Below are 12,171 nucleotides of genomic sequence, written 5' to 3' on the forward strand. Positions count from 1 at the left end.
CAAGGGGAGGCGCGCGGACGCGGCGGCGCGGGGAGTGAGGAATGGGCGGTGCGGGGCTGAGGAGGGTGAGGCTGGAGGCGGTCGCCGCTTGTGCTGCTTCCTGGACGGGGAACCCCTTCCTTCCTCCTCCCCGAGAGCCGCGGCTGGAGGCTGCTGGGGAGAAACTCGGGCCGGGCCAGCTGCCCCTCGGGGCGGTGGGGTGCGGTGGAGGTTACTCCCGCTGCGCCCCGGCCTCCCCTCCCCCTCTCCCCGCTCCCGCACCTCTTGCCTCCCTTCCCAGCACTGGGCTGCCTCGGTCCAGCCTTCCCTGCTGCATTTGGCATCTCTAGGACGAAGGTATAAACTTCTCCCTCGAGCGCAGGATGGACGGATAGTGGTCCTTTTCCGTGTGTAGGGGATGTGTGAGTAAGAGGCGAGGTCACGTTTTGGAAGAGCGTAGGAAAGTGCTTAGAGACCGCTGTTGGAGGTTATTGTGTTTGAAAAAAAATGCATCTGCCTCCGAGTTCCTGACTGCTCCCCTCCCCCATGTATGGGCTGTGACATTGCTGTGGCCACAAAGGAGGAGGTGGAGGTAGAGATGGTGGAAGAACAGGTGGCCAACACCCTACACGTAGAACCTGTGACCTACAGTGAAAAGGAAAAAGTTAATCCCAGAAGGTCTGTTTTGCTTGGTCAAGTCAAACCCGAAGAAAACCCGCAGAGGAGAAGCAAGGCTTTTTTCTTGCTAGTTGAGTGTAGACAGCAATAGCAAAAATAGTACTTGAAGTTTAATTTACCTGTTCTTGTCCTTTCCCTTATTTCTTATGTATTACTCTCATCCCTTATTTCTTCTATAATATCCTCATTTTGCAGATGTGTTCTACATCTCACGATGTTATTACGGTACTCCAAAACAGCACTTACATGATTTTTTTACATGATTTTTTAAACTTATAGAGGAATTGTAGCAATCCACCAGCTAACCGCCTGAAATAGACTTAAACATGTGCATCTCCTTTTTTATTTTTTTATTTTTTGAGATGTAGTCTCGCTCTGTCGCCCAGGCTGGAGTGCAATGGCGTGGTCTCGGCTCACCGAATCCTCCGCCTCCAGGGTTCAAGCGATTCTCCTGCCTCAGCCTCCTGAGAAGCTGGGACTATAGGCGCACGCCACCATGCCCAGCTAATTTTTGTATTTTTAGTTGAGAAGGGGTTTCACCATGTTGGCCAGGATGGTCTCCATCTGCTCTGTTGCCCAGGCTGGAGTGCAGTGGCGCCGTCTCGGCTCACTGCCACCTTCGCCTCCTGGGTTCAAGCAATCCTCCTGCTGCAGCCTCCCGAATAACTGGGATTATAGGTGTCTGCCACCATGCCCGGCCAATTTTTTGTATTTTTCATAGAGACAGGGGTTTCACCATGTTGTCCAGGCTGGTCTCGAACTCCTGACCTTGTGATCCGCTCGCCTTGGCCTCCCAAAGTGCCTTATACATCTTCTAGCTGAAGTCTAAGCCTTCTTAAATCTTGAGCTCTATCAAAACAGAAAGATTTTCTAAATGTTATACAATATATACGTTATGTTTACAATAGAAAGCATTTAAAAACTAAGTGATAAAGGTCTATTTGTAATTATCAGCTCAAAATTAACCATATAACTGGTGTCACTGAAGTGACTAAGGTCCAAAATGCTGACTCCTACATGTGATAGACTACAGATATCAGATATGGTTGCTAACATTAGTTTACTTTGAGACTGTAGCCATCCGCAGTATACTTGCTTTTAAGAGATGGTAGATGGTAATTCAGTTTTATGACAAATAAAAATGAATTTTCTTCCATAACAAAATTGTTGGATTTGAGTCCAGTCCACTCCTTACTAGCTTTTCTAGCTCTGGGTAAGGGAGCTCCTCCCAGCCCATGATCTTCATTTGATAAGACTCCTTTGGAGCCCAGTTCTCTCTAGTGGATTTAAATGTGACTTGGTTTTAAAAATCTCATTCAAAGAATTTTTTTTTTTTCTGGAAACAACCACCGCATAAACAAGTAAACCAGAAGATATATGTGGCTGTGAATTCGTACATATACACAAACTCGATAATCCAGTGTCTGTCCACAGTATTTACTAGGCTAGTAAACTTTTTGGCCTTAAGGACCCCTCTACACTCTTTTTTTTTTTTTTTTTTTTGAGAGAGAGAGAGAGTCTCACTCTGTCACCCAGGCCAGAATGCAGTGGCACTATCTCGGCTCACTACTACCTCTGACTCCCAGGCCCAAGCGATTCTCCCGCCTCAGCCTCCCGTGTAGCCGGGATTACAGGCTCCCGTCACCGGGCTAATTTTTGTGTTTTTAGATATGGAATTTCACCATGTTGGCCAGGCTGGTCTCGACCTCCTGACCTCAGGTGACCCACCCGCCTAAGCCTGCCAAAGTGTTGGGATTACAGGCATGAGCCGCCATCCCGGGCCTACAGTCTTAGAAATTATTGAAGGGGCCGGGCAGATTGGCTCTTGCTTGTAATCCCTGAGGCAGGAGGATCGCTTGAGGCCGGGAGTTGGAGACCAGCGTGCTCAACGTAGTGAGACCTTGTTATAAAGAAAAAAAAATTGAGAATTAAAAAAATCTTTGATTTGTGTAGGATTTATTAATATTTACCATATTGGAAATTAAAACAATTTTTTAAAAATGTATTAATAAATTTAAAAATAGAAATAACAGGCCCATTACTTGGTAACATGAATAAAATATTTTATGAAAAATCACTTTTCCAAAACAAAACCAAAACTTAGAAGAGTGTATTGTTTCACACTTTGGTAAATCTCTTTAATGATGTGGCTTAATAGAAGACATGGATTCTTATATCTGCATCTGCATTCAATCTATTATTATCACACATCTGGAAAACTTGTGAAAGAATGGGAGTGAAAAGGGTAAAGGACATCTTAATGTTATTATGAAAACAGTTTTGACCTCTTGCACACCAGAAAAGTCTTAGTAACCTGGGGGGTTCCTAGACCACCTTTTGAGAACTATTTTAGGCTATGCAAACTGGTTGCGGGGAGGTTGGGGTAGGGAGAGAGCTAGAGGATATATTTTAGTGTAATTCTCATTCATTCCTAATTGCTTTGGCCTACATTTGAAATAAAGCATGGAGGCAAATAGGATAAGATATATGTTTGTAGTGGTTATTAACTGACCCTAGACAAGCAGCCAGTAAGTCTAGGTAGAACAGAGTAAGGCGGGGAGCTATACTGTGACTGTGTGTGACACAATTTTTCTAGCCTGTGGTGCTTTTTGAGGCAGGGCTTAGGAGTAAGGTTAGTATGTTATCGTTTGGAAAACCAAATTATTATTTTTGGTCTTCAGTAAATAGGATACGGTGTATATTTAGTGGTTTTTTTCTTTTTTCTTTTTTTGAGATGGAGTCTTGCTGTGTCGCCCAGGCTGGAGTGCAGTGGCGTGATCTTGGCTCACTGCAGGCTCTGCTCCTGAGTTCACACCATTCTCCTGCCTCAGCCTCCCGAGTAGCTGAGACTACAGGCGCCTGCCACCATGCCTGGCTGATTTTTTTGTGTTTTTAGTAGAGACGCATTTCACTGTGTTAGCCAGGATGGTCTTGATCTCGTGACCTTGTGATCCACCCACCTCGGCCTCCCAAAGTCCTGGGATTACAGGCGTGAGCCGCAACACCCGGCCTATTTAGTGTTTATCTACAATACATGCACATTCATTAATTTGGAGCTACTCATCCATAATAAATAATTGTGCATTTACTGCCGTTTTTTCCTGCATTTCTCTCCTTATTTGTAATTATGTGTTACATGAGGGAAAGGAGATGAAATTAAACATTCATATTATTTCAAAAAATTTGAAGCAACTGACTAGAAAATATGTTTTATTTTCTGTGTGGTGCTTGTTATACAGGTTGTCAGTATTCATGCACCTGTGGGGAGACAGTGTAGGAAAAGCAGAGTAACAGTCATGTGGATTACTGAGACATACTCACTTGCATCTCTTAACAACTGTTTTACTAAAAACAGTGTTTATCTCTAATCTTTTTGTTTGTTTGTTTGTTTTGAGGCGGAGTCTTACTCTGTCGCCCAATCTGGAGTGCAGTGGCTCCATCTCAGCTAACTGCAACCTCCGCCTTCCGGGTTCAAGCGATTCTCCTTCCTCAGCCTCCTGAGTAGCTGGAACTACAGGAGAGTGCCACCACGCCTGACTAATTTTTGTATTTTTGGTAGAGATGGGGTTTCACCATATTGGCCAGGCTGGTGTTGAATGTTGAACTCCTGGCCTCAGGTGATCCACCTGCCTTGGCCTCCGAAAGTGCTGGGATTACAGGCATGAGCCACTGCACCTGGCTTTCTAATCTTTCTTTTTGTGTGCAGCAGTGATACAGGATTCTATATTGTGATTGATGATCACATCACCTGGACTGAATAGTTAATTCGGAGTTCTCTTAGTTTTTACCTTTATTTTCCCCAGAGATTTTTTTTTTTTGAGACGGAGTCTTGCTCTGTCACCAGAATGGAGTGCAGTGGCGCGATCTCAGCTCCACTGCAACCTCCGACTCCTATTTTCCCCAGAGATATTTCACACATTAAAATGTCATCAAATATTGTTCTTCTGCCTCAGTGTTTAAATTTTTATTTCCCCATGACACAATCCAACTTTGATACTCATTCTTCCAACCTTCAGCTGATTCTTACTGTTAATACTTATCCAAGGGAGCTACTGCCATGATGCTTTAAGTTTTTCTGTAGCTGTTGCATAGTGACTTCTAACTCTTAGAGGTGGGGGTTCACTTGGAAAACTAACAAACAGTAGGAGTGGAGATAGCTGTCAGCAACTTTTGTGAGGGTGTGTCTACAGGGTGTAGAGGACTGTCCTAGACACTTGCATGAGTGAAGTCATGATCCTTTGAGAGCCTTTAGCCGCTGCAGAACAGCAGTGTGGCTGTTTAGATACAACAACTTCAATTTAAAGATAAAAGAACTATCTATGTAGCAGTTATGTATTTTTCTTAAACGTTGATGGAGGAGTTTGTAAATGAAGTACAGTTCATTAGAATACACATCTGTAGTCAACTGGAATTTTCATGATTGAATTTTGTAAGGTATTTTGAAATAACTTCGTATAAAGGTGAGTTTGTATTAAAAGGTACTGATGGAGTATTTGATAGTGTATTAACCTCATATGTGACATGTTCTAATTTAGTCACATTTTCGTTATTTTTATTATAAGGCCTGCTGAAAAATGACTGAATATAAACTTGTGGTAGTTGGAGCTGGTGGCGTAGGCAAGAGTGCCTTGACGATACAGCTAATTCAGAATCATTTTGTGGACGAATATGATCCAACAATAGAGGTAAATCTTGTTTTAATGTTATGCGTATTACTGGTGTAGGACCATTCTTTGGTACAAATAAAGGTTTCTCTGACCATTTTCATGAGTACTTATTACAAGATAATTATACTGAAAGTTACTTTAAGTTTTCTGAAATGTACCTTGGGTTTCAAGTTATATGTAACCATTAATATGAGAGCTTTCCTTTCCTTGGGAGTATGTCAAAGTCCATGATGTTCACTCTCTGTGCATTTTGACTGGAAGTATATTTCAGAGTTTTGTGAGAGGGTAGAAATTTGTGTCCTATCTGTACCTAAAAGGCAATCTTTTTAATGTAACTTTTATTTTTAAGGGTTTCTTGGTATTATGACATCATATGTAAAGGTTAGATTTAATTGTATTAGTGAAATGTAATTGTTTGATGGTTGATTTTTTTAAACTTCATTAGCAGTATTTTCCTATCTTCTTCTCAACATTAGAGAACCTGCAACTACCTGATAAATTTTTAAAAATGAATTCTTTGCCTGAGGTGTGATTTATATAAATATACTATTACCAACTTTGCTTTGTTGTCATTTTTAAATTTACTTAAGGAAATGCTAGAATTAAAAAAAAAATTCCTTGACTAAATTTAAATTATTATGTTTTGAGGATTATTTTCAGCTTTTTTTAGTTTAATGAAAATTAACCAAAGTAAAGGCCAGCAGCAGAATAAGTAAAGACCTGTAAGAGACCTTGAGAGGTCAGGTAGTAGAATTTCCTTCCATCCCAAACAGATGAGGATTTATTTAATCTCAAAGACCTGCAGGAGGGGACATTCCCCAACTGTCCTTGTTAACCCATTTTCAGAACATACTTATTAGCATATTTCACACGTAATTTGAATCTTCATGTTAAATTTAACATCAGTGGAGATGGAAAATAAGCATATCACCTTGTCTTTGAAATATCCCTATATTGTCAGATTATTTCTGAGGCTTCTTTACCCTTGGTTAAGCAGTCCTAATCCTTTAGCATTTATTCTACATCTGATGTACTAGTTTAAAAAAATTGGCTCTGAAAAATTTCTAAGAACTTTCTTCAAGTCCCAAGCTGTGAAATCTAGAACAGGTCGAAGTGCCCTATTGAGATACTGTACTGTGTAATGTCTTGAAGAAACACTTTGCACTGAGGCAAGTTCTGAGGGCATTGGTGGCCTTGAGAAGATGTTTATGCAGTTTAGAACCTGGAGAATTGATTAGATAACTAATCATAGGGAAATGTCACATATTTTTGGTACTATAAAAAAGTGAAGAAATAATGCCTATTTGCAAAGAATTGATTTAAACATAGAAACAACTTTATTTGGCTTCCAATTTTAAGAATTTACAACAGTAAAGGGGAACAGTCTAATTGAAGTAGACTGCCTATGCAGTAGTCTCTGTATATTTACTTTTGACAAGTTAATTCAATGTGTACTACAGTTTTGTTTGTTTCTTTGAGGAGGTTTGAATAGTGCACCTATTTCAATCTGTATTGCAAATTCAGGGTTACTTGGCAGACTCTATTTAAATCAGATGTAAAAGGAAGTTTTAATAGAATTCACTTTATGCATGAAAGTTTTCCTGGGATTTTGAAAGGTAGTTTTACTGGAAATGCTGTCCGTCTTCCCTGAAAATCTGAGAAATTCCATTACACTTTGTTTCCAATCAGAGGTCATGAATGCTATATGAGTATATATAGCATGACGTCATGAATATGATAAAGTGGGTTAGGACACCTTTTGCTAACGATTGTTAAAATGCAATGTCAGTCTTGAAGAAATAAAGCTAACAGTTAAGACTTTATTTGTGGGGAAGGTTGAAAAAGTTTATAAACTTAAACCCATAACTCTGATTATGATTTCTGCCAAACCAGAAGACTTGACTGTGGGAAGTGTTGATTACCTGTGAACTTTGAAACTGACGGTCCCTGACGTAGTTTAGTCACCTGGGAAAAGATATCTGAGATTATCTCTTATCTCCCAAGTTACAATGAGTCTCTGAGGGAACTGACACATTACGTTAAATTCTTGGTGTAAACTGTAAGAGAGGCAAGAGGACTTAGTAGTTTTAATAGTTGGCTGAATGGAAATGGTGACTCCATGTTATTGTAAAAAGTTAAAAATTTAGGAGGATATGGGGATTTCACTGCCATTGTAGGTTTTGATTGGTATTCACCAATCAATGTGGGTCTGAGAGAAAATTAGAAAGGATATGACTGCACATTTTGGAATTATTAGCAGTTTTTCTACATTTAAGATGGAAATACCTTTTTTAAAAATTTAAATCAAGTAATACTATATTTTTTGGTGACTTAGATTTTGCAAAATTTACACTAAGAGATAGTGAGGAGGGTGGCTATTGTTTCTTTCAATAATGTCTCTGAGAGGTTGTAACTCACCTAAGGATACGTAGCTAATGAGTGGTGGGATTTGAATTTAAATTCTCTGAGACTAAGTTAAATTTCCACTGTACTCTTGTATAACTTTTTAAAACTGAGAATCAGCTGTCTTTCAAGTTAAGAAAGTATTTACTAATGGAGACTAATTCAGATTTGTCAGTATACCAGTTTCTTTTGTTTTTCCATGTTCATTATAGAATTCATTTTACCTACGAATGAAGTATGTAGATTATAGAGAGAAAATTTGTAAAATTAAACTGACACTGAAGAGTGGTATAAGAAAAGACTTCTGTGATTTGTAAGCTGTTATTCTTCTGAGTTTATACATACATCTGTAGTAATCAGTGAGGGATGGTTGGGTGACTGCCCTCCAGGGGACATTTGGCAACATCTGGAGACATTTTTGGTTGCCACACTTGGGGAGACAGGACTGCTACTGGCATGTATTGAGTAGATGCTATTACTTTTAATGGCAAAGCTGCAATTACCTTTGCACCAACCTAGTATTAAACTTCCTGCAGTGCACAGGAAAGCCCCCACAACAGAGTTATCTGACCCCAAACCTCAACAGTGTTAAGGTCCAAACCCTGCTATGTTAACCTGTAGCTTTAAACATCCTTTAAATTGTCAAATTCATGGATAACAAAGATTTTCAAGCATAACAAAGATTTAAACTTTACCTTTTGTAAATTAATAATATGTTAGCTTACTCCAGTGTTCTATTAAAACATTCTGTTTTTAAAATCAGAGACACACAGCAATTTTATATCACTTCTCTTCAAGGCTGTGAAGCTCTGCCCACTTTTGTGAGTGCCCTCTACTGGTCAAATTCTTTGCTTTATAACAAGTAACAATGAAATCCTAAGTTTGGGTAGTTTCCCTATTTAAACTATGGGTGTCATCAATTTATAAATATATCTGTTTTATTTAAAAGTCTTATTTTATATGATTGATTTAAAAAAACTTACTTTCTGCTAATATTAATATAAAGATTACCGTGTGTATTAGTTAGGTACTGTATTTAGGTCAAATTAAGAATAAGTATTTATTTAGACCTGAATATAAAACTTTACTGGTCATGGTTTTTTATACCTCGGGTTTTTATAAATCCAAAGCTTTAAAAACATACAAATGGAAGTTGGTAATGGAAATAAGTGAAAGGAAAAAATGATTTTATGGTTTGGAATCTCCTAAGATTCTGGTTTTAACAATACAGCTAATTCCTTAATCCCAGAAATGTTCTTCACTGCCACTTTGTACCATGCAGTCTTCTTATGGGTTAGGCATACACTGAGGCCTAAAACAGACCAGATTCCTGCCTCCATGGAGCTTATTAGTTTTAGGTATCTCTATATTTCTTATAATACCTATTACAGTGCCTCACATCAGTTCATTCATGCGGGTTCCACATAGTAGTCAGTACATGGCAAATTCAAGTTTTACTTTTGGGAACTTCATGGATTTTTTCCCTCAGATATCTTCTATCCACAGTTGGTTGAATTCATAGATGCGGTACCCGTGGATATGGATGGCCAACTTTATTTTGAAGAGCAATGTTTCTAGGCAGTCATGCTAATTATATATGACTTAATTTAGAGGCTTTATACTTAAGAAGAGCATTACATTTCTTGCATCTCTTAACCATTATTATTTCATAATGTGTAGGTTATGGAACAGTTAAATTATTGGGATCTTACCATACAAATTAGTAGAAATAAGCCAGGTGTGGTGGCTCATGCCTGTAATCTTAGCACTTTGGGAGGCTGAGGCGGGCAGATCACGAGGTCAGGAGTTCGAGACTAGCCTACCAACATGGTGAAACCCTGTCTCTACTAAAAATACAAAAAGTAGTTGGGTGTGGTGGCGCATGCCTGTAATCCCAGCTACCCAGGAGACTGAGACAGGAGAATGGTTGGAACCCAGGAGGTGGAGGCTGCAGTGAGCCGAGATCACGCCACTGCACTCCAGCCTGGGCAACAGAGCGAGACCCCATCTCCAAAAAAAAAAAAAAAGTAGAAATAGTGAAAATAAAATATTTGAAAGAATTAAGGAGGGACACAGTAACTACCTTAGATACTTTTTTTTCAATGTTTTATTTTGAAAAAATTTCAAACCTCTAGAAAAGTAGTAAAAAAAATAGTATAGTGAATAGCTGTTACTCTTAAACTAGATTCACTAACATTTTGCCATAGTTGCTTTCTCTAGATCTATTCATCTGTGTATATAGGTATACACTTATGTGAATGTGTATTCTTTATTTTTGCTGAACTATTTAAGATTAAGTTGCACGTGTTGTGACCCTTCACCACTAAACTTGGTATAACTTCTAAGACAGGGGTCTGCAAACTATGTGCTGCTTGCTGGCCAAATCCTACCTGCTGTCTTTTTTTTTTTTTTGAGACAGAGCCTCACTGTGCTGCCCAGGCTGGAGTGTAGTGGCGCAGTCTCGGCTCACTGCAACCTCTGACTCCTGGGTTCAAGCAATTTCCCTGCCTCAGCTTCCCAAGTAGCTGGGACTATGGGTGCCCACCACCATGCCTGGCCAATTTTTGTATTTTTAGTAGAGATGGGGTTTCACTGTGTTGGCCAGGCTGGTCTCGAACTCCTGACCTCATGATCCTCCTGCCTTGGCCTCCCAAAGTGCCAGATTACAGGCATAAGCCACCACTCCTGGCCTCCTGCTGTGCTTTTTTTTATACGATTTTATTGGAGCACAGCCATGCATACGTGTGTTTACATATTGTGTATGGCTGCTTTCACACTGCAGTGGCACAGTTGAGTAGTTGCAGCCAAAGTGACCAAAAGCCTAAAGTATTTACTATCTTTAGATCTTTATAGACTTTTTACTTTTACAGAAAAAGTTGGCTGACCTTATTCCAACAACAGGAATATTTCCTTGTATAACTACAGTATTTCCTTGTATAGCTACAATATAATGATGAAGTTTAGGAAATTCAACATTGTTACAATACTTTGTCTCATATATGGTCTGTATTAAAATTTTGTGGGTTGTTCTAAGAATGTCCTTTTAGCAGTTACTTATTTTTTTTCTGATTCAGGATCAAACATTAGTTGTCCTATCTCCGTCTGTTTTAATCTAGAACCATTTCTCAGCTTTTGTCTTTTATGACAATGATACTTTACAAAGAATTCAGATCAGTTGTTTTTTAGAGTGTCCTCTAGTTTAGGTTTGTCTGATTGTTTCCTCCTGATCAGATTTAGGTTAAACAATTTGGGCAGGAATGCTCCATAGTGATGTCGTGTCCTCCGCCTTGTATCACAACAGGAGGCACGTGATGGTGGTTTGTCCCATTATTGATAACATTGATTTTTTGGTTAAGGTGATATCTATCAGATTTCTCTCTGCAAAGTTGCCTTTAATTGCTTTATAATTAATAAGTACTCTGTGGGGAGATACTTGGAGACTGTAAATGCCCTGTTGTCCAATATATTTGCATCCAGTAGGATTTAGCATCCACTCATTATTACTACCTTAATGGTTGCAAAATGGTAATCTTCTAACTGTCATCACTTCTCGATTAATTAATTGGCATCTGCCATTAAAAAGGGCTCTCTCTTTTCTCTTCTCTTCCCTTATTTATTTGTTTGGTTTGTTTTATTTGTATCAGTATGGATTCATGAACTCTTTAATTTAATGTGTTGAAGTCTGTTATTGTAATTACTGATTTTGTTGCTCAAATTTGTTTTGATATGGCCAATGGAATCCCTTTTAAGCTGGCTTCTGTATGCTTTTAACATGTCCCCTTCAGTTTTTTAGTTTCTTCATACTTTCTGGCACTGTGTGTTCCAGCTTCACCTTGTTCTTTTCCTGTCCCCACCCTGGATTCAGCCATTTGTCTAAGGATCCCTAGTTCCTTTTAGTGGGGAATGGTGTTTAGAAATCAAGATCTGGGTCTTAGGTGCATTTATATAATGTGTTTATATAGTGACAATGGGGTGTCACTGCTTCTAGACCCTTTTCAAGGCACAGAGCTCAGAAATGCATGTTTTTAAGAAATCAAGAGTTAACTGTTCTTCACCTTCTTTCTCCCACAGTGAGAACCATGGCTCTACCCTGTTTCTCCTTGTGTAAATTTTAATGCTAAATTATACACTTGTGAAATAAAAATGATAATGTCATTCTTAAATTATGGATCTTGTAGTATTATCTAAGTAACATAGATTGAGTAACTTAACTTTAGGTTTCCTTATTTGTGGAATTTGGATTAAGTATTTTTCTCCCTTGAGAAAAGTGAGACTCCTTTCTCATTATCAGAGTATTCTTAAACCATTAAGGCAAACATTTGGGCAAAAATTAACCTATCTGGCTGCATAAAAATTAAGTTATCTTTAACAAAGATAGAAGACAAATGAAAACCTAGAAAAATCATTTGGTTCATGTAACAGAAAGCTGTCTTATATATGAATT

At 38.9% G+C, this 12,171-nt stretch overlaps 1 protein-coding gene across 2 annotated transcripts in view; it reads left to right on the forward strand.

Annotated features, from left to right (window-relative positions):
• The first annotated feature begins 5,217 nt into the window (after positions 1 to 5,217).
• The window catches only part of KRAS (Kirsten rat sarcoma viral oncogene homolog), a 42,858-nt gene continuing 35,904 nt past the window's right edge, over positions 5,218 to 12,171 (forward strand). For both annotated transcript variants that reach the window (XM_011946996.1, XM_011946997.1), the window contains exon 1: positions 5,218 to 5,342. In XM_011946996.1, the coding sequence (XP_011802386.1) occupies positions 5,232 to 5,342 (111 nt within the window). In that variant the 5' untranslated portion in view covers positions 5,218 to 5,231. The remainder of the gene's footprint in view (positions 5,343 to 12,171) is intronic.

The sequence above is a fragment of the Colobus angolensis genome, unplaced genomic scaffold (assembly GCF_000951035.1).
Source record: "Colobus angolensis palliatus isolate OR3802 unplaced genomic scaffold, Cang.pa_1.0 Scaffold256, whole genome shotgun sequence".
Classification (NCBI taxonomy): Eukaryota; Metazoa; Chordata; class Mammalia; order Primates; family Cercopithecidae; genus Colobus; species Colobus angolensis.